A 23,571-nucleotide genomic window follows, 5' to 3' on the forward strand; every position below is an offset into this window, starting at 1 on the left:
TCTTCTTGACTAGAAACTGATCAAGAGCTGTTTGGCAAGTTTCTGATACTCTGGTAGCTGCTTTTACTTCAGCCTTTAAATTGTAGGACGTTGCAAGGTTCAAAACGGTCTCCCTATTTCCACTATTCGTGAGGAAGTCAATATTGAAGTCACCACAGATCATCAATTCACAATCCATTTTATTTACTTTATTTAGCAATGAATCCATTTTGTTTAAGAAAAGTTCAAAATTCCCAGATGGTGATCGGTAAACTGTAGCAATAACCAGGTTGAACTGAGTAATTTTTATAGCTGCAATTTCATAATCCTTTTTGACATTTGCCCTAGTTAAGTCAGGTAGTGTAATAAAATCTACATTTTCCTTTGTGTAAATTGCTACCCCACCCTGCTTGCTGTTTTTCCTGCAGTACTAAGCAGCCAAGACAAATTTGTTTATTTTCATATTCTGGATTAATTCTGGGTTAAGCCAGTCCTCAGAAATGCATAACACTGAGATATCATTAAGTTCATGTGTTAATAGAACGTTAATTTCATTGATCTTATTACACAGGGATTGCACATTATGGTGATAAATTTTTAGTTCGGGCGTATTCACGATTTGGTAATTGGGAATCATATTTACAGCATCACATACCTCTAGTTTAAATTAGGAAAGTCAGCAGTGTTGTATTTTCGTTCTTCATATCATATCATATCATTAACACCATTTAGAGTAATGTTTTTGGGTTCAGGAAAATTGTTTGTCCAATTTGAAAGAGTGTTACCTGCTACTGCCAGGTCCAAAGTTTCGTCATCAACATCAGGGCCTCAGCAAGTTATTGCACAATGATTTTATGGTATTTCTTCACCTGTACTCAATGCTTCAGCTGCCATGCATATTACATGTTTGATGTTGATGCTACATATGTTGTTGCAAGATGTGCTATCAGTGTGCTTCAGAAGTAAATCTTAAAGGAGCAATTCCTTACAGCAATGTTTATTGAAGGTTTCAGTAACTCATTGATCCATGGTCTAAATTAGGATGTGTGTGTGTGTGTGTGTGTGTGTGTGTGTGTGTGTGTGTGTGTGTGTGTGTGTGTGTGTGTGTGTGTGTGTCGTCTGTTTTTGACAAAGGTCTTACTAGCCGAAAGCTTTATTTGTGACAGTCCTTTTGTTGTGCATATCTGCGACTCAGCATCTCTGCTGTGCGGTGAGTAGCAACTTTAATTTTCATAATAAAGTTTAAATGCGTTTAAGAAACTTTCGCGTGACAAAATCTTTTTCTCATCACTAAGCCTCTCAGATAATACCTGCACCTTAACAGTAATTATGGGACCCAAACCACACATACATCTACTAAATCACTATTATAATTATGCATAAGCTACTTCCTCTGCTCTCAATGTAGTTGATGCTTTACACTTTTTAGAACAAAATATGGATGTTCTATATATTTATCAGTTTTCTTCTGTTTCTTCGTCAGTCATCATCAGTTCGAGCTGATACATCATAACCACCAGCAAATGAACACAGTTTCTAGCCATTATCAGTATGTTTTGTTGCATCTAATTTATTTTGGAACCAAACCAGTAAGCATTCCAGTTGTAATAAAGTGAGTATACCATACATAACATTTAGCAGTGCAGTGTCTGGATGCTAGTAAACAACAAAAACTGCAGTGCTGAACAGTGGTGCTAGTTGTATTGTAGAAAGAGAGTAGCAAGTAGCGTTGATGAAGTTACATGAGAGAGAATTTTCTCTGAAATGGAATATTATTAAGTACTTACATGCACAACTGAAGTGGATGAAACTGGTGATGAATCCTTTAATGTCAATACTACTACCATTCTGGCTCACTTAAAAGCTGAACAGCAGAATGCACTTTGCTGATCTTCAGTCACTGTCAGGTAATAGGTCACCAAATCCTCAGATAGTTAAATTGTAAAACTACCCATTCCAACTTGGAATAATTTGTAATTGGATCACAAGTGTTCTATTCTCCCTCCCTTTTATCCTCCTCCTACTCCTCCTCCCCCTCCTCATCCCCCCCCCTCTCTCTCTCTCTTTTAACAGCATATCCCATAGCAACTTAGAAATGTTCCATCTCTGTAGCATTGAAAAATCATTGTAATCAGATATGTATCTTGGATACAAAGCATTCCTTCACTAGCAGTCTACTGAGTTTGGGATATAATGAATATGAGGCATAATTGCTATGCCTAGAGATTTAAAGAGGTAGTGACAATTGAAAAAAAAGTAACTAAAAACAAGAACCTTTTCTTCCTGTTAGCTCAGGAAAATTGGGAAAACATTTTTACAGAGAAAAATGATATTTGTTTGTTTCAAAAATACTTTACTCTATCTTTCTCTCTTCAGACCAAAATGTTAGGTCTTAAGAAGAAGAAGAATTCTGCAGCAGTCTTACTGTTGTAAAATATATCCAGTTTTTGGGTGACTCTTCTAAAATCTACAAAATGTTTTGTAGTAGAGCGACTAGGCAGGCAAAAAATTATGGCAATGACAAAAAGATAAGAAAATCTTCAAATAAATTTTATCCGTGTAAAACATTGTCAAAAGAAAACCATCAGTACTTGACAAAATTATTTAATTGAATAGAAAAAATCTGCTCACCAAGTGGCAGCAGAACACACACATAAAAGATGATTGCAGTTGGCAAGCTTTCAGAGCCAATGGCTCCTTCTTCAGGCAGAAGGAAGGAGGTGAAGGAAAAGGACTGGAGAGGTCTAGGAAAACGGGTAGATTTCGGGAAAGTCACCCAGAACCATGGGTCAGGGAAGATTTACCGTACAGGATGAGAAGGAAAGACTGATTCATTCCCCTCCAACCCTTCTGCCTGAAGAAGGAGCCACTGGCTCCAAAAGCTTGCCAACTACAACCGTTTTTTACATGTGTGTTCTGCCACCACTTGGTGAGTAGAGGTTTTATCTATCCAATTAAATAATATTGTCAAAAGAGGTACTAAAATTCATAACTTGATGGACTCATCGTGGCAACCCATGGTTCATCATGAAAAGATTCAATGAAAGCTTCATATCACTGGTTGAAGATCAACTTCAAATACACTGAAAAGGACCAAGCACAATGCATCATACTGTAAGATTCAAACAGCACGGCCACAATGAACCAAAGTGTATTCTTCTTCCATATACAAGCAAACAACTGGTACTAGCAGTTGCTGACATTAAGTATGAACCCAATGCGAGAGTGAGTGCCTGCTGCACTCCATGTATGAAGAGGAGGGTCCCGGTGGATGGTGCCAGAAGCACAAGTCATGTGGTGTACCGCAGGTAGCCTATGCTGGCCAGACTACACAGATGCCATTGGCGGAATATTCGAAGTGTAGCATGCCGGTAGCCTGGTGACACGGTGCGTGTCTAAGTATTATCTACAGGGTTATAGCACCCCTTCCTCCCTTGGGGAAAGGGTACTCCATGGATGTGACGTCACATGGATTGCTGAAACATCCATGTCCTCTGTGGCAGATGCCACAGACAATGATGGCAGCAGCAGAAGGAGATTTTAGGCTTGAACCGGTGGGTAGGTGTGGAAGGGGCATGCCTGTGGACATGCACAGCAGCTGATCTCCCGCAAAGTACCAAAAGAGAGGACCAGTGTCAAGGGTGCTGGTAGCATATTGATGTGGCATAATTGCACCAACAGTGAAGGCACCAAGGACCTCTTTGTGGAAGAGCCCAAATACGCTGACCCAGCTGGTGCTGGAGTCCCCAGTGTCAATGAAGCATCATGTGAAGTCCTGGCTGCAGGCACCGGGGCACTGGACCCCATAGGAGAGGAAGGAGGTGGTGACATCCACAAGGATGGTGGGTTCCACCCCCGCAGTGGCATGAGGATGCAGATGGTCATGGTGGCATGCCACCAACCCATCACTGGTGCATACCATCCTGAGGCGATGGCCTCAAAAGCTGTGGATCATGGTCAGAATCCACTTTACTCAGCAGCTGGACCACTGAGATCATATTGCGAGGGTTGCACTGAAGGGCATTAGTTGGGTGGTGTGAGGAGATCCAGGAGTGCATAGGGCTGATGACCATGGAGCATCTGAGCCTGACTCCGATTCCCCACTGGCGTAAACCTTTAGAAACTCAAGAATCATGTCAGGCATTGTCCATGGAGGAGTCTGTGACATACTTCTTCATTTGAACCTTGAACGTGCTGACAAGATGTTCCACCTCGCCCTTAGGTTTGGGGTGAAAAGGAGGAACAGTCATGTGTCAAATCCCTGAAGGGACACAGAAATTGTGGTATACCAGTAGACGTTTATCTGTCACAAGCATATAAGGCAATCCTTCAATAGAAAAAGTTTTGGAGAGAGCCTGAATCATGGCTGTGGCTGATGTCTGAGGACAGTGGACAATGTATGAAAATTCAGTGGAAGTGTTGACAACTAACAACCAGGAAGAATTCAGGAAATTCAATGCAAAATCAACATGGATGTGTTGCCACAGGCGGTGTTTTGCAGGACATCCAAAGAGCATCACCCATGGTGCCACCTGCTGGCGGGCCTGAGAGCAGGCCACGACAAGATGTACAATGTCACCATTGATGCCAGCTGACAGCTTGTGTCAACAGTCCAATAACTTGGTACGTGATACATCCCTCCCCCCCCCCCCCCCCCCCTCCAATATCGCTGATGTAGGAGTTGAAGCACATCCCACCGTAGGGCAGTTGGGATCACAACCCTAGCCACCAGCCCATTGGCAATGAACAGAAAAACACCATCAAATAGCAAAAGGTGGTGATGGAGGGCAAAATAGTTACACAAACCATCTGAAGCCCTGCCTGGAGACCAGTCTAGTCAACCGTGCTGAATGTTGTGAACTACTTGATGCAAAACCGAACTGGCAACAACAGCATATGCAATCTGGGACCCATAATAGGAAATCCTTCCACTGTATGTTGTACTTCAACATCTAAGTGGAAGAAAAGAGTTCACCCTAATCAAAAAGAGGCTCAGGCACCAGCGGAAGCTGTGACAGTGCATCAATGTTGGCATATTACACAGTATGCTGAAAATGTATTTCATTGTTGTAGTGTGACAAAGACAAGGCTTAATGCTGGAGGCAATGTACTTCTGCTTCAGGCATTGAAGCAGAAGGATTAAAGAAAGAAACCAAGGGCTTATGATCAGTAATGAGATTGAATGTAGGCCCATTCAAGAGCACATAAAACTTTTGAGAGCATAAAAAATAGCAAATGCTTCCTTTTCAGCTAGGGAGTGGTGCTGGCGAGCAGAATTGAGCATTTTTATGCATAAGCTATTGGATGTTTGGAACCATCCTCACATTAACGTGCAAGAGCGGCCCTGAGTCCAAACTCAGAGGCATTAATAGCCAAAACCAGGTGGTGACCGGAATGGAAAGTAGTCAAACAAGGAGGAATGTAATTTAGATTTCAAAACCATGAATGCACACTCACAGGCCCACATCCACTGAGAAGGAACATATTGTGGAGCAACTTGTGAAGGGTTGCATCCAGAATAAATTTGAGGTAGTTAGCAATTTTATCTGAAAATGCTTAAAATGCTTGGAGTTCTTTGACATGTGTAGTGTGAGGCAGAGCTGTGACATGGCAACATGATGATGTAAAGGCTTAACACCATTCCGTGAGACTTCAAACTCCACAGTTTGGCCAAGTTGCATTTCAACGGAGCTGTATGTAAGACAGTGAGATGGTGCGTAAGTTACTTTGAGGTTCTTCCGTGGGTGCACCCATCACAATGATGTCATAGATAGTTGATGCACCATGGAATTTAAATCATCAATTATTCCAATAAATGCCAAAAAATCACTGGGCAATTACACATAGAATAGGTGAGACTGGTATTTGTACAACCTGAAGGTGATGTTAATCAGAAGGACCTGTGTAGATCTCTCATCCAACAGAAGCTGTAAATAAGTTTCAGATAAGTCAGTTTTGGAGAAAAACTGGCCCCCTACGAGTTTAGCCAATAACTTGTCTGGACGGATTGAAGGGTAGGTGTTGATGATAGGAAATGGAAATGAAGTCCCATGCTTCTTGACAGAGCACATGGGAGTGATGCAGGAGACCCACACCACCATACTAGGCAAGGTCCTAATGGAGGTGGTTTGCCGTTGCCTTCCTCTGACTGTAATGGAGATGGATGATGATGATGATGATGATGATGATGATGATGATGATGATGATGAGGAAGATGAAGATGAAGATGACAGAACAACACCCAGTCATATCGGGGCAGGTGAAAATACCTGACCACACTGGGAATCGAACCTAGGATCCCGTGCTCGGGAAGTGAGAATGCTACCACGAGACCACGAGCTGCGGACATCAATGATAGATTGAGCATTAACTGAAACTTTGAAGTCACCACAGAGGTGAAGCCGACCATTCAGTTTTTTTAACAATCAAGACAGGTTAGAACACTCACTCAGTGTGGAGGCTGTGTGCCACACAAATATGACAGCCTGTCCAGTTTGGATTTCACTTGATCATGCAAAGTCCCTAGAACAGGGTGCACACAGAGAAAGTGCAGCCCCACCATAGGTTTCAGAGTAATGTGGGCTGCAAAATTGGTGGCACAGCTTAATACATCCAAGAAATGCGTTGAGAACTCAGAACACAGAGAATATAACTGCTGGTAAGGGACCTGGTCAGAAATGAGATGCACCGTATCTGTAATGGTAAAATGAGAAGCATTGAAAACATGTAGACTGAACAAGTTTATGTTACTGTTATGACTTCCTTTGCAACTGTGTGGTTCTTTAGTGGACACAGGAGTGAGGAACAAATGCCATTCATGAATAGAGAATTCAGATATTTATTTATTCTACATCTAATACCAAATAGTAAAAATTTGCTAAAAGTAGAAATATTTCTAGATGCAAAGGATTTAAACACCTATCACTCTTCAGTACAATGTGTTTTCAGAAGATGTTGAGACTTGGCCACTATGGAAATCTGTAAAAGTTATTCAACTGGCAAATACTCAGAAAGGGATCAGTCCATGAATTTTCAAACTTACATAAACCCACTGGTGGAGCTCCACGGATGGGATGCTTGCATCTCATTGGCAGCAGCATAATCATTCATGGCTGTGCCCTCATGCTGCAGTGGCAGCAATAGGAGATGCGGCAGTGTAACTGGTGGCACGCATATTTGAAAGTGTGGCTGACAGGATGGCAGCTGATACCACAGGTATCATCGTAATCATCATCGTAATCATCATCATCTCATCATCATCAACTGCCAGAATATTAAAGGGACAAACCACATATTTGTAGATAGTGGGAGCCATAAATTGCCCCAAAATTGGACTATGCTGCTTGTTGTAACTCGCCAAACATCAAGGAACTGGAGACCACGCCAGAGAACTCGAGTCCACATAAGATTGTGAGTTCAATAATGTCATGGCTGCATCTGTGTCCACTTGTTGTCTGAGCACTTTGTCCATCACTCACAATTTGATAAACAGTTTGCTGTGATTTGGAACCACTGGAGACACAATTAACATCCATGTCCATGTCTACAGGAGGCGTCTGGGAACAACAAATAGATGCTGTATGTCCTTTTTTCCTATGGTTGTTGCAAGTTGCCCGGCATGTAGGACATGTGGCCTTCTCATGTTGCACAAAACTGTATGGGCAGAATGGAAGTGCAGAGTGCTGTCGTTGTTGTGGTTTTGCTTGGCACGTCGCTGTTCAGTGCGGTGCGCAGACCGCATTTGTATGGCTGACACATCATCCCCACAAGAACTACCAGGGCCTGACAATCGGGATCAGGAGCCACCACAGCGACGTTACACCAAGCCTCAATCTGATCACCAGCAACACAAGATACCTCAATAGATAGAGCATTATTTCACATGTCAGCCAAAGATGGATACTCACACTATAATGCATGTTGATGCACCTCTTTGTCACAAGCCAACCATAGATTCAGCATAGGAATCATGATGAGCATGAATAAGAAACTGACATTTTCAACTGAAGCCAGTAGGACGGGTGGAGCTGTTTATGGCAATGATGCAACTCTACCTGTGGTGCAGTGATGTGCATGTGTGGTGGTAGTTGGACAACAGCTTACACATTTTGTCAAATGAAAGTGACACAGGTTTCTGGAATGGTGCTAACTGGCATTACAACTGGTAGATCTGAGGAGAAGTTGAGGAAAGGCACAAAGCGTTACATTTGTGTGCATCAGTGTCACCAAAAGCAAGAAGTGTTGACAAAGCTGCTTCTTGTAAGCTTCTCAGTCCTCTGCTGCATCATTGTATTGGACAGAAGGCAGCAGGTACACAGATGGCATGAAGCCTGCATAGTCAGTGTGGCTGATAAGGTTGTGGTAACAACTATAAAAGCCTGCTGCTGCTGCTCAAGGAGAGATTAGAGCACTGCCACCATGAACAGAAGAACCAAAGGAACAACCAATAGACAGAACACATGGAAATGATCACCCCACTTGTCATCAGTTATATTGTACTGTAAGACACAAACAACAGCACAGTAACAGTGAACCAAAGTATATTTTTCGTTCACATACAAATGAATAACAGTTGAGAATATGGACACAAACATAGAAACAATCCAGGTATTGATACTAGCAGATGCTGACAATTAGAATGACACACTAGGAGGGCAAGTGCCTACTGCACTGCACTTATAAAGAGGACTCCAGTAGATGGCTAGCCCACACAGATGCTGTTGGTGGAATATTTGAAGTGTAGCACACCAGTGGCCTGTTGTCATGGTGCATATCCAAGTGTTGTATGCAACCTTATAACATGCATATTTCTGTAGAAAGTCAGTGACCACAGCTGCTTCTATGAAGAAACTATGTGAAATAATAAAAATGTAAAATAATAAAATGTCAAGTGGAATTTATGAAGGAAACATCAAATTAAAAGGATGCACTAAGTACATGATAATATCTCTGTCAAAGGTTTTCAACCTCTCATTACATACAGATGTTTTTCCAGATTTCTCGCTACTCCTGACAAATGTTCTGTTGATGCAGTCTCCAACTACTGACTTATATCTCAGTTAATTTCTTCCCAAAAGTCCAAGAAAAACTTTTCTATGACTACCCTTTAATTTAAGAAGTAAATATTCACCTCTCACCAGCCAAAAGAATAGCTTCAGAAAGTGTATGATTACCCAAAAAATAGTCGAGTGTTGCAGATCATTCAACCAGAATGAACAGGCATTTTCCTAGACTTTTCAAAGTAATTGATGTCTTGATCACATAATGTTGTTGTTGTTGTTGTTGTGGTCTTCAGTCCTGAGACTGGTTTGATGCAGCTCTCCATGCTACCCTATCCTGTGCAAGTTTCTTAGTCTTCCAGTACATACTTCAACCTACATCCTTCTGAATCTGCTTAGTGTATTCATCTTTTGGTCTCCCTCTACGATTTTTACCCTCCACGCTGCCCTCCAATGATAAATTTGTGACCCCTTGATGCCTCAGAATATGTCCTACTAACCGGTACCTTCTTCTCGTCAAGTTGTGCCACAAACTTCTCTTCTCCCCAATTCTATTCAATACCTCCTCATTAGTTATGTGATCTACCCAACTAATCTTCAGCAATCTTCTGTAGCACCACATTTTGAAAGCTTCTATTCTCTTCCTGTCCAAACTATTTATCGTACATGTTTCACTTCCATACATGGCTACACTCCATACAAATACTTTCAGAAACGACTTCCTGACACTTAAATCTATACTCGATGTTAACAAATTTCTCTTCATCAGAAACGCTTTCCTTGCCATTGCCAGTCTACATTTTATATCTTCTCTACTTCGACCATCATCAGTTATTTTGCTCCCCAAATAGCAAAACTCCTTTACTACTTTAAGTGTCTCATTTCCTAATCTAATTCCCTGAGCATCACTTGACTTAATTCGACTACATTCCATTATCCTCGTTTTGCTTTTGTTGATGTTCATCTTATGTCCTTCTTTCAAGGCAATGTCCATTCCGTTCAACTGCTCTTCCAAGTCCTTTGCTATCTCTGACAGAATTACAATGTCATCGGCGAACCTCAAAGTTTTTATTTCTTCTCCATGGATTTTAATACCTACTCCGAATTTTTCTTTTGTTTCCTTTACTGCTTGCTCAATATACAGATTGAACAACATCGGGGAAAGGCAACAACTCTGTCTCACTCCCTTCCCAACCATTGCTTCCCTTTCATGTCCCTCGACTCTTATAACTGCCATCTGGTTTCAGTACAAATTGTAAATAGCCTTTCGCTCCCTGTATTTTACCCCTGCCACCTTTAGAATTTGAAACAGGGTATTCCAGTCAACATTGTCAAAAGCTTTCTCTAAGTCTACAAATGCTAGAAACGTAGGTTTGCCTTTTCTTAATCTTTCTTCTAAGATAAGTCGTAAGGTTAGTATTGCCTCACGTGTTCCAACATTTGTACGGAATCCTGACTGATCTTCCCTGAGGTCCGCTTCTACCAGTTTTTCCATTCGTCTGTAAAGAATTCGTGTTAGTATTTTGCAGCTGTGACTGATAGTTCGGTAATTTTCACATCTGTCAACACCTGCTTTCTTTGGGATTGCAATTATTATATTCTTCTTGAAGTCTCAGGGTACATCGCCTGTCTCATACATCTTCCTCACCAGATGGTAGAGTTTTGTCAGGGCTGGCTTTCCCAAGGCCGTCAGTAGTTCTAATGGAATGTTGTCTACTCCCGGGGCCTTGTTTCGGCCCAGGTCTTTCAGTGCTCTGTCAAACTCTTCACACAGTATCGTATCTCCCATTTCATCTTCATCTACATTCTCTTCCATTTCTATAATATTGTCCTCAAGTACATCACCCTTGTATAGACCCTCTATATACTCCTTCCATCTTTCTGCTTTCCCTTCTTTGGTTAGAACTGGGTTTCCATCTGAGCTCTTGATATTCATACAAGTGGTTCTCTTTTCTCCAAAGGTCTCTTTAATTTTCCTGTAGGCAGTATCTATCTTACCCCTAGTGAGATAAGCCTCTACATCCTTACATTTGTCCTCTAGCCATTCCTGCTTAGCCATTTTGCACTTCCTGTCGATCTCATTTTTGAGACGTTTGTATTCCTTTTTGCCTGCTTCATTTACTGCATTTTTATATTTTCTCCTTTCATCAATTACATTCAATATTTCTTCTGTTACCGTATTTACTCGAATCTAAGCCGCACTTTTTTTCCGGTTTTTGTAATCCAAAAAACCACCTGCGGCTTAGAATCGAGTGCAAAGTCAGCGGAAATTCTGAAAAAAGTTGGTGGGTGCCGCCACAACTTACTTCTGCCGTCAAAAATATGTAGCGCTACGCAGACATGCTTTGTAGGCACAAAGATAAATACTGGTGCCAAAACCTCTGCGTCAGTAAATAAATTAAAAAAAAAAAAAGGTGGAAGACGAGCTATTTTCAATGTACTACGAAAATCTGACTGGCAAGACTGTTCGGGATGTTTGTCAATATGGCTAACTCTACGTTCTGAATTTTTTCCTATCTGTGAGAAGAGATGGTTGCTATAATAGGAACTTTTATAAATTGTGAATCACATGCAGTATTCTCGTCACCATAAGAATAATACGCATATAAACATTTTGCCATGTATTGTTTCATGTTTGCTGCTATCTCATTTAAATCTGGTCTGCCTGATAAACTACGAAACTAGAGTGAGACAACACCAAACGCGGAAGAATATACATATCATGTCATGTTTATATTCGTATTATTCTTATGCTTAATAGTGATACAGTCAGAAATGAAGCACAGCAATTGACTAGATTTTTAAATCTAAGATGACTCTAATTTCTGTGTAGAATGTAATGTACTAAAGAGGCGCCTGCAAAGATTTTCAAACGGAGAAAAATTTTTGCTAAACTCTCATTCAGAACATCTTCTATCATATGCAGTCTATTATTTGGTGCTTGTTGATCATCATCAAAGAAAGCAGCAGTGAAAGTAACAACTAATAGCAGTTTCTTGCCATTGTTTCGCTAATGAGACGATTACTATTTTTTTTTTTTTTAAAAAAATAAAAGAGAGTGAGAGAGAGAGAGAGAGAGAGAGAGAGAGAGAGAGAGAGAGAGAGAGAGAGAGCGGCGGTAGCGCGCACAAAAGCAAGCCATGCCGCGAGCTGCGACAGGCCGTAAACAATGCATGACGCAGTACAGTAATGCATTTTCAGCTTAGAGTGACGTAAACACCTTTAACAAAGAAAACTGCGCTTATCAGATCAAAGAAAAATAAGCTATCAATTCAAACCAGACGAAGCACGTGGAAAAGGAAGGGTACCCGTATAAATACGGACGGAGCGCGTGACGCATAGCAATGGCTACCTGGTAAAGCTTAACTGCTAACTTACAACTCGAACCAAACTACTGTAGCTGTATCATCATTCATTCGACCTAAATTGTGTCTCATATTACAATGGACCAACTTTGTTTCGATTTGGAGACGTGGCCTATAATTTTTCTCTCCCCTTGAATTTCGAGTCTCAAATTTCAGGTGCGGCTTAGATTCGGGAAAATATTTTTTCCTTGATTTCGAGTCTCATTTTCAGGTGCAGCTTAGATTCGAGTGCGGCTTAGATTCGAGTGCGGCTTAGATTCGAGTAAATACGGTGCCCAAGGATTTCTACTAGCCCTCGTCTTTTTACCTACTTGATCCTCTCTGCCTTCACTACTTCATCCCTCAGAGCTACCCATTCTTCTTCTACTGTACTTCTTTCCCACACTGCTGTCAATTGTTCCCTTATGCTCTCCCTGAAACTCTGTACAACCTCTGGTTTAGTCAGTTTATCTAGGTCCCATCTCCTTAAATTCCCACCTTTTTGCAGTTTCTTCAATTTTAATCTGCAGTTCATAACCAATAGATTGTGGTCAGAGTCCACATCTGCCCCTGGAAATGTCTTAAAATTTAAAACCTGGTTCCTAAATCTCTGTCTTACCATTATATAATCCATCTGATACCTTTTAGTATCTCCGGGATTCTTCCATGTATACAACCTTCTTTCATGATTCTTGAACCAAGTGTTAGCTATGATTAAGTTGTGCTCTGTGCAAAATTCTACCAGACGGCTTCCTCTTTCACTTCTTAGTCCCAATCCATATTCACCTACTATGTTTCCTTCTCTCCCTTTCCTTACACAGGAATTCCAGTCACCCATGACTATTAAATTTTCGTCTCCCTTCACTATCTGAATAATTTCTTTTATCTCATCATACATTTCATCAATTTCTTCATCATCTGCAGAGCTAGTTGGCATATAAACTTGTACTACTGTAGTGGGCATGGGCTTCGTGTCTATCTTGGCCACAATAATGCGTTCACTATGCTGTTTGTAGTAGCTTACCCTCACGCCTATTTTTTTTATTCATTATTAAACCTATTCCTGCATTACCTCTATTTGTTTTTGTATTTATAACCCTGTATTCACCTGACCAAAAGTCTTGTTGCTCCTGCCACCGAACTTCACTAATTCCCACTGTATCTAACTTTAACCTATCCATTTCCGTTTTTAAATTTTCTAACCTACCTGCTCGATTAAGGGATCTGACATTCCACACTCCGATCCGTAGAACGCCAGTTTTCTTTCTCCTGATAACAACGTCCTCTTGAGTAGTCCCCGCCCGGAGATCCGAATGGGGGACTATTTTATGTCCGGAATATTTTACCCAAGAGGACACCATCATCATTTAATCATACAGTAAAGCTGCATGCCCTCGGGAAAAATTATGGCTGTAGTTTCCCCTTGCTTTCAGCCGTTCGCAGTACCAGCACAGCAAGGCTGTTTTGGTTATTGTTACATGGCCAGATCAGTCAATCATCCAGACTGTTGCCCCTGCAACTACTGAAAAGGCTGCTGCCCCTCTTCAGGAACCACACATTTGTCTGGCCTCTCAACAGATACCCCTCCGTTGTGGTTGCACCTACGGTACGGCCATCTGTATCGATGAGGCATGCAAGCCTCCCCACCAATGGCAAGGTCCATGGTTCATGGGGGGGGGGGGGGATGTTGTTGAGAAACTAAAAAGGTATGCTATGAGAGATCTAGCATTCAACTGGTAGTATTCCTACCTATTAAAATGGAAGCTGGAGGAATCACTTCATTATGAGTCACAAGTTCAGAATGAAAGACGCAGTGAAAATATATAGTACCTCTGGACTCAGTCCTGGGCCCAGTACTGTTTTTAATGTATGTGGATAACCATTTTGAACATATGGGACCCTAAAAATATCTTCTATTTGCTGAAGATACCGGAGTATTACTTTCTGCATCTAATATAGAAAATTCACAGTTAACAACAGAAAACTATATGATAAAACATCCAGAGTGTTTAAATGCAAATTAATTCTCCATAAAAGTTTCAGTTTTAATTTCCTTCCTCAATATGATCCAAATCATATCTGAGGAAGATTAAAAGAGATTGGGGAAAATGTTAGTTCTACAAAATTTTTATGTCTGTGTCTTTAGCAGTACTGTACACCTGTAAGTAACTTGCCAAAGAAATTCTCAGCTGTGTGCTCTTGTCTGAGGATATTAAAAGCTACATTAAATAAACCAATAGTGGTGCAGATATACTATGTTCATTTCCATTCACTTAGTTGGTATGGATCATTTTCTGGGGAAATGCTACTCCGACCATAAAACCTAGTTATACCACAAAAAAGGTCACTAAGGGTAATTTGTGGGCTTAAAGAATGTTACCTTTGCAAGCATCATTTTGCTGAGCTTAAAGTACCATGTTTGTTTACATGTGAAACTATCTTATTCATTTGGGGATAACCTAGAATAAGGATGTATGCAGTTATGATTTCAGAGAACTGTCAGATATTCACCAAATGTTTTCAAGAACATCATCCTACCAGAAAAAATGTAATCCACAGTAGCATCGCATTACACAGTAACACCACAAAAGGAATAAAATTTGCTCCTGAGACGCTATTTTAAGAATAAAGTAGAGGCATTTCTAATGAAGCCATGATTTTGCCCTGTACAAGAATTTCTAAATGTGTAGAAATAGTAATTTTCTTCAAGTTTAGATAAGTCGGCTAAAAATAGTCACACACTGTAACTTTTCACAGCAAGTATTTATTTCGTTGGTGATTTTTATTATATGGGCATCACTACAGGACAGATTATTACAGACTTGTGTTGGCCCTACTGCTATTCTAGTCATGTATAACAATTGAGAACTTTGACTTAATAAAGAAATAAACATGGATCAAAAAGCATTGTAGGTTCCTAAATGAAACATCAGTTGATAATGTAATATTGTGAATGAAGCTCCATTGTTGGAAGTGTAATAAAAACAGGCTTTTGTGAGGCAGAAATATTGCACATCAGTGTTCAAAAGTCCTTAATACTTTTACTTTCACACACCTAAGGCAATAATTGGCCAATCAGCTGCAAAGAAATGTTACATGTCACTAATTGCACTGACATAAATTGTATCATTTATCAACTGTTCATACAACAGCATGATTTTTTATGGCTGTGCAATACATGATTTTACTCATGTGTAAAAATTTCTTTTAGCACATTGTAATAATTTTATAAATAAAAGAAGTCAGCAGACTCGTCACAGTTTATGAAAGATAAAAAGTTTTTATCACCCTTTCTGAATTATTTGAGCGTCTCGTGCCATAATTTTTCGAGCCTGGCAGTATGTGAATCACAACTGCAGTTAACAAATTGATGTAGTCTATTGCTTTTGATTAATTGTGGGTAAATTAGTTTCCACATCTGCTAAGAGTATGTATATAATACAGTATAACTGTAACTCTTGTTTGTGTTTCATTGTTTGTCCCTCTTGATAAGAGTTTTGCATGTAATAGTTTATGTCTGACCATTGTTTATTATCCACACAGGTTTAAGATTCCTAAGGGCATTGCGCCTAATGACTGTACCAGATATTCTACAATATCTTAATATCCTGAAGACTTCAAGTTCCATTCGCCTTGCACAACTTGTGTCAATATTCATTTCTGTATGGCTCACAGCTGCTGGAATTATTCACCTGGTAGGTAGTATGTATGTAACAGAAGTAAGTGGCTTTTTTTGTTCTAGATTAAACTAAATGTATGTTGTTGGTTATTCTGTTTCTGTGTTGAAATAAGCTGATATGGAGAAATACTGTTTTCAATTTCTGCAGCTGGAAAACTCTGGTGATCCATTGGACTTCAAAAATCCAAATCATCTCTCATATTGGACATGTGTTTATTTTCTTATTGTTACAATGTCTACTGTTGGATATGGTGATGTTTACTGTCAGACTGTTCTTGGAAGAACATTTCTCGTATTTTTTTTACTCGTCGGTTTGGTAAGTAGATAATTCTTGAGTAAAAACAATATTAATTTGACCATTTTTTATTATGAAACATGTAGTATGTTTCCAGTCTTACATAAGGTTCAAACAAAATATTTCTTGTTAGAAAAATGAGAGTCATTCCTCCTGTAAGCAAGTTTTCTTACTTTTTTCCTGAGAGAGAAATCACCAACAATGAAATAATCATGAAAAAAATGCAATTTTGTTCCCTGACAACAAACATGACCATGTGGTACTGTCACTCAATGAGGCCTTCCAACCAGTACAACAGTATTACAGGCATAAACTAAGTTTACCACAAGCTGTAAGTCACAACCTCAAATCAGACTTGTAGGTGGTGTTTTTGACATATTAGTTGTCAAGATGCTTTGATTGGAGACCACACACATTGGTTATCACTGATAGCAGAAATTAATTATAAAGTTCCCAAGTGACATATCCCTTAAATGTAGGATTTTTAACATCCTAGTGAACAGGCAAACAAGGAAAGGAATGATGGCTGCTAAACAACAGATGAGTAACTTACAATTTCACTTTACGTCACAAGAATGTGCTGAAGTGATAATATTCTGTTGAGTTAGTGATGACAGTAGATTTCACAGCAGCAATATTCTCGAGGAGACACAAAAGTGTCATATATTGTAATGTTAATATTGTACTTTAGAATGTCTAATGGAATCAGGTAGTCACTTCATTGTCCACTAGATGTGTGCACAACATTACTTGAAAGGGGTGGGGGGTAGGTTCAGTTGTGGTTCTAGTAAGTGAGTTGTAACTCGCAGCACTGATGCTTGTTTGCTGACCGCTGTTGTTACTTATAATTTCAGTAGATACACATGCAGTAAATTGAATTGAATATCATTTGACTAGCATTTTGGTGCAACCACACAAGTAGACATGATTAATTCTCTATATATTCTGTATTTAAGGAAGAATTGTGCAGCTGTTTTCTCATTAAGAAATTGCATTTGAGTATTGTGAGAAGATAGTGTTATGCCTTGTGTAACAAGGAGAAACATTACCAGCACTTATAAGAATTAGATACCAGCAGAGTCATGGTCTATAGAGGCAGTTGTTTATCATTTTGTGATGCCACTGCAGCTTTTGGTCAGAACCCCATGGCAGTCATGAATAGGGAATGCAACATTTCATAGGCTCCTGTGACTAGTGCCTGAGAGGGAAAGTATAAAGTTGGTGTACTTTTAAATCGATGGTGGAACAAAGACTGGAGTGTTACGGATTATCTGCATGGTGACTGTGCACCAAACCACAACATAGGAAATGCAGGTGGCACATGCACATCGTCTTTTCAGACAAGTCCTGATCCTGCATACAGCATCACGAAGGATGTATCCATGTTTGGAGGCTTTGAGGAAAACGAACATTGCCAGAGTGTATTTGTTGTTGTCATACAAGCCCAGAACTTGGCATGACAGTATGAGAAGCCATCAGGTACACAACATAATCACCTCTCGTTCATCAAGTCAGTATTCTGGACAGCATGTGTTACATTTCTGGCATAAGAAGTTTGGTGGCTGTACTCTTTCTTAGAGGTCTCTGTGACACTATCTTTCAAGATAATGCAAGACCGCATGTTGCCCATGCTGTCCTGACCTCTGTTGACACAGAGTTTTTCACTGTTGAGTAGTGTAGTCGTAGCAGAAGAGGAATTTTGCATTCAAGGTAGAGAAATTAAAAAAAAAACTAGTGTAGACATTCTAAGAAACCCTCCTTAACCTACAAGATGGAGATGACATTTTGCTATGTAGTGGAGCTTGTGAGAATTTTTGACATTGAATATGCAGATGCAGCAGCATAGTATAAAGCAGCACAGTATAAAGTTTCTGCACAAACACTACCTTGCTCTATAGGCTTGTATTATTTGGTTGATTTGTGGCTAGAAGTCGGGGGCAAAAAGCTGCAGTTGATTAAGTTGACTACGTGCGCATGGCATAGCCTTTTCCAGTCAGAGCGAAAATCTGTTTACTCACCTACGGATTGGATACTGCTCTTTGATGCATGATTTCTTTCTATGGGGGAAAAAGAACCACCATTGCATGCCTGTGGCATACAAACATCAGATGGCAAGCAGTTTGCCGGCAAGAGGGAGCCCAAGGTTTGAAACAGGACAAACCATCTCTTTTAAGGGATAATCAGTGTTTAATAAAGTCCAACAAATCATTGTCTTTTGTCCCAGCTCATACCAAAAATGGTGGAAAGGAACAATTAGCTCCTCAGGCTGGGTTATAATGGCTAAGATTTACAAGTTGTCTATATATTGTAGCTATTCATATATAATTGGGCAGCCTTATGCAATCTACTCTTTTTTTTTAGAGTTTTGTTTGTGTATTATTTGATTATTGAATATTTTACTATACAATCTTTTTTGTTAGGGAATTTTAAATGTTTATGAGTAAGCACCAGTGACCATGGTGTTAGGTGCTCTTATCCCAAACATAAACACCCCTACACATTATTACTCTCAGGTATTTGTAACAAATGACTGCTTCTAGCTCTAACTCATTCACTATGTAACCAAAGGATACAACAGTAAATGAAATGTTGACCTTCTAATTTCTCTTCATGAGAACCACTTGCCATTCTTTGCACTAGGATGATATTTTGTTGATATAACTGGAAATTATTGCAATTTTAACAGAAAAAAACTACTTATAAACACCAACATCATCTTTGGAAAGTGTGATATTGCAAATAATACTGACTGCCAAGTCATTGATGCATAATGTGAACAATGAGTCTCTTACACTTCTCTTTGGCACATGGAGTATTACTTATATGTCTGTAGATCAGTCTACATCCAGAATAATGTGCTCCATTCTGCCCTGTCAAGTAATTTTTAATCCACCATACACTTTGGTAGGTATCTTATAGAAACTTCTTTTCTTTAGTTGGCACCTGGGTGTTACTGGCACATAATCTTTTTGAAAGTCAAGAAACTCACAACAGAATCTACCTAAACCATGTTTATGGTCCAGAGGTAGAAGTCTGTGCAGGTAAGGAAAATGCTATCTGCACCACATCCCCAAGACTATCAATCACATCTGCATCTGTAGCTGCAGATTCCTTATTCACATTGTCTCCCACAGATAGTCAAATTTTGTGATGCAATTTAATCTGACAGTGCTCTGGCAGAAGGCATGTGCCTGGTGTGAGTTTTTGTCTACTGTAGTTCAATTCGGTTTTGTTGTGAACTGAGGCTAGATATATTTCGTAGTTGTTATATCAGATTTAATCTCATATTTTGCATTTAAAAGTGGTGGAAAACATATTTGTTCATAATTTATGTAGAAAGCCATTTGATGCAAGAAATGTAATACCCAACGTTTAACATTTTAGTCATGGGTCTCATAATTCAGGTAACTATATGCCCATATTGTAGTACTACATGGCCAGCACATTCTTGATACAGTCAACAAATAAAAACATAATCTTCATAATTACTGAAGCAGATTTTGCAAATTTTTCTGCAGATTATTTTCACTGCCATGAGAAGTCAAATGAGATTGTGGTGCAAGTTGTCACAAGTTGAATATTGTTAAAAGTTTGTCACATAGTTGGTTTATCGTACCTAAATTAATTACCACAATTACAAACTGTGTCAATTTGTTATTCCTTTCACTGTAACAAGCATTGTATTGTGTACTTTTAAATATACTTGACACAAACATAGATTCACCAGTATTGTTGTTGTTGTGGTCTTCAGTCAAGAGACTGGTTTTGCCCAGCTCCCCATGCTACTCTATCCTGTGCAAACTTCTTCACCTCTGAGTAGCTACTGCAACCTACATCCTTCTGAATCTGCTTAGTGTATTTTAACTCTGGGTCTTCCTCTATGATTTTTACCCTCCATGCTTCCCTCCAATACTAATTTGGTGATCCCTTGATGTCTCAGAACATGTCCTACCAACCGATCCCTTCTTTTAGTCAGGTTGTGCCACAAATTCCTCTTCTCCCCAATTCTATTCAGCACCTTATCATTAGTTATGTGATCTACCCATCTAATCTTCAGCATTCTCCAGTAGCACCACATTTCGAATGCTTATATTCTCTTCTTCTCTAAACTATTTATCGTCCATGTTTTGCTTCTGTACGTGGCCACACTCAATACAAATACTTTCAGAAAAGACTTCCTGACACTTAAAATATGTACTTGATGTTAACAAATTTCTCTTCTTCAGAAACGCTTTCCTTGCCAGACCCAGGCCACATTTTATATCCCCTCTACTTCGACCATCATCAGTTATTTTGCTCCCCAGATAGCAAAACTCATCTACTACCTGCAGTGTCTCATTTACTAATCTAATTCCCTCGGCATCACCTGATTTAATTCAACTACATTCAACTACCCTCATTTTGCTTTTGTTGATGTACATCTTATATCCTCCTCTCAAGACACCATCCATTCTGTTCAACTGCTGTTCCAGTTCCTTTGCTGTGTCATCAGCAAACCTCAAAGTTTTTATTTCTTCTCCCTTGATTTTAATTCCTTCTCCAAACTTTTCTCTTGTATCCTTTACTTCTTGCTCAATATACAGATTGAATAACATCGGGGATAGGCTACAACCCTCTCTCACTTCCTTTTCAACCACTCCTTCCTTTTCATGTCCACCGACTCTTACAACTGCCATCTGGTTTCTGTACAAATTGTAAATAGTCTTTCGCTCCCTGTATTTTACCCCTGTCACATTCAGAATTTGAAAGAGAGTATTCCATTCAACACTGTCAATGCTCACTCTAAGTCTACAAATGCTAGAAATGTAGGTTTGCCTATCCTTAATCTATCTTCTGAGGTAAGTCATAGGGACAGTATTGCCACACGTGTTCCAACATTTCTACAGAATCCAAACTGATCTTCCACCAGGTCAGCTTTTACCAATTTTTGCATTTGTCTGTAAAGAATTCATGTTAATATTTTGCAGCCATGACTTATTAGACTGATAGTTCGGTAATTTTCACAACTGTCGACACATGCTTTGCTTGGGATTGGAATTATTATATTCTTCTTGAAGTCTGAGGGTATTTCGCTTGTCTCATACATCTTGCTCACCAAATGGTAGAGTTTTGTCAGGGCTGATTCTCCCAAGGCTATCAGTAGTTCTAATGGAATGTTTTCTACACCCGGGGCATTGTTTTGATGTAGGTCTTTCAGTGCTCTGTATTACTCTTCACTCAGTATCGTATCTTCCATTTCATCTTTATCTACATCCTCTTCCATCTCCGTAACATGTCCCTCAAGTACATCACCCTTGTATTGACCCTGTATATACTTCTTCCCCCTTTCTGCTTTCCCTTCTTTGCTTAGAACTAAGTTTCCATCTGAGATCTTAATATTCAGATAGGTGGTGCTCTTTTCTCCAAAGGCCTCCTTAATTTTCCTGTAGACAGTATCTTTCTTACCCCTAGTGATATATGCCTCTACATGCTTACATTTGTTCTGTAGCCATCCTTGCTTAGTGATTTTGCACTTCCTGTCGATCTCATTTTTGAGATGTTTGTATTCATTTTCGCCTGCTTAATTTACTGCATTTTTATATTTTCTCCTTTCATCAATTGTATTAAATATCTCTTCCATTACCCAATGATTTCTACTAGCCCTCGTCTTTTTACCTACTTGATCCTCTACTGCCTTCACTATTTCATCTTTCAAAGCTACCCACTCTTCTTCTACTGTGTTTCTTTCCCCTGTATTTGTCAATTGTTCCCTAATGCTCTCTCTGAAACTTTCTACAGCCTCTGAGTCTTTAGATTTATCCAGGTCCCATCTGTTTAAATTCCTATCTTTTTGCAGTTTCTTCAGTTTTAATCTACAATTCATAGCCAATAAATTGTGGTCAGAGCCCACATCTGCCCCTGAAAATGTCTTACAATTAAAAACCTGGTTCCTAAATCTCTGTATTACCATTATATAATCTATCTGAAACCTTCCAGTGTCTCCAGCCTCTTCCACATATACAACCTTCTTTCATGATCCTTAAACAAAATGTTAGCTATGATTAAGTTATGCTTTGAGCAGAATTCTACCAGGCGGCTTCCTCCAGTCCATATTCACCTACTACATTTCCTTCTCTTCCTGTTCCTACTACTGAACTCCAGTCCCCCATGACTATTAAATTTTCGTCTCCCTTAACTATCTGAATAATTTCTTTTATTGCATCATACATTTCTTCACACTCTTCATTGTGTGTGGAGCTAGTTGGCATATAAACTTGTATTACTGTGGTAGGTTTTGGCTTTGTGTCTGTCTTGGCAACAATAATGCGTTCACTATGCTGTTCATAGAAGATTATCCACACTCCTATTTTTTATTAATTATTAAACTTACTCCTGCGTTACCATTATTTGATTTTGTATTTATAACCATGTATTCACTAGACCAGAAGTCTTGTTCCTCCTGCCACCAAACTTCACTAATTCCCACTATATCTAGCTTTAACCTATCCATTTTCATTTTTAAATTTTCTAACCTACTTGGCCGATTAAGGGATGTGATATTCCACACTCTGATCCGTAGAATGTCAGTTTTGTTTCTCCTAATAATGACATTCTCCTGAGCAATCCCTGCCCTGAGACCTGAATGGGGGCTATTCTACCTCCAGAATATTTTACCCAGGAGGACACCATCATCATTTAACCATACAGTAAAACTGCATGCCCTCAGGAAAAATTACAGCTGTAGTTCCTCTTGCTTTCAGAAGTTCACAGTACCAACACAGCAAGGCCGTTTTGGTTAAAGTTACAATGCCAGATTAGTCGATGATCCAGACTGTTGCCTCCGCAACTACTGAAAACACTGCTGCCCCTCTTCAGGAACCACACATTTATCTGAGCTGTCAACAGGTAACCCCCCTCCCCTCCATTGTGGTTGCACCTATGGTGCTGCTATCTGTATCGCTGAGGCACGCAAGCCTACCCAGCATCGGCAGGGTCCATGGTTCATGGGAATATTATTTATGGTGTATGTGATTAACAAATGGGAGTGAGATTTTGAAATGAAAATTCCAAAAATAGCTTGTGCTTGAAGATCCCACTTATCAGGTTGTGGTTGCTTTTTGAAATTGTGTATGTGAGCTCTACTACTGAAAAATAAATAGAGATTAGTCAGATATAAGGTAGTTGTTTATACGATGGAGCCAGAATGTGAATTTAAAGGTGTAGAAAACCAGAAAGAACATGCCACTTTCTTTAGCACTTGCGAATGTTAACAATGCATATATCCTTTCCAAGGCA

At 39.6% G+C, this 23,571-nt stretch overlaps 1 protein-coding gene across 1 annotated transcript in view; it reads left to right on the forward strand.

Moving 5' to 3' along the window:
- Window positions 1-23,571, forward strand: part of LOC126199758 (calcium-activated potassium channel slowpoke) — an 872,527-nt gene that overhangs the window by 36,081 nt on the left and 812,875 nt on the right. The window contains exons 4-5 of the mRNA XM_049936649.1: window positions 15,866-16,017; window positions 16,150-16,317. Coding sequence (XP_049792606.1) covers window positions 15,866-16,017; window positions 16,150-16,317 — 320 coding nt within the window. The remainder of the gene's footprint in view (window positions 1-15,865; window positions 16,018-16,149; window positions 16,318-23,571) is intronic.

This window comes from Schistocerca nitens, chromosome 1 (genome assembly GCF_023898315.1).
Source record: "Schistocerca nitens isolate TAMUIC-IGC-003100 chromosome 1, iqSchNite1.1, whole genome shotgun sequence".
NCBI classification, from domain to species: Eukaryota; Metazoa; Arthropoda; class Insecta; order Orthoptera; family Acrididae; genus Schistocerca; species Schistocerca nitens.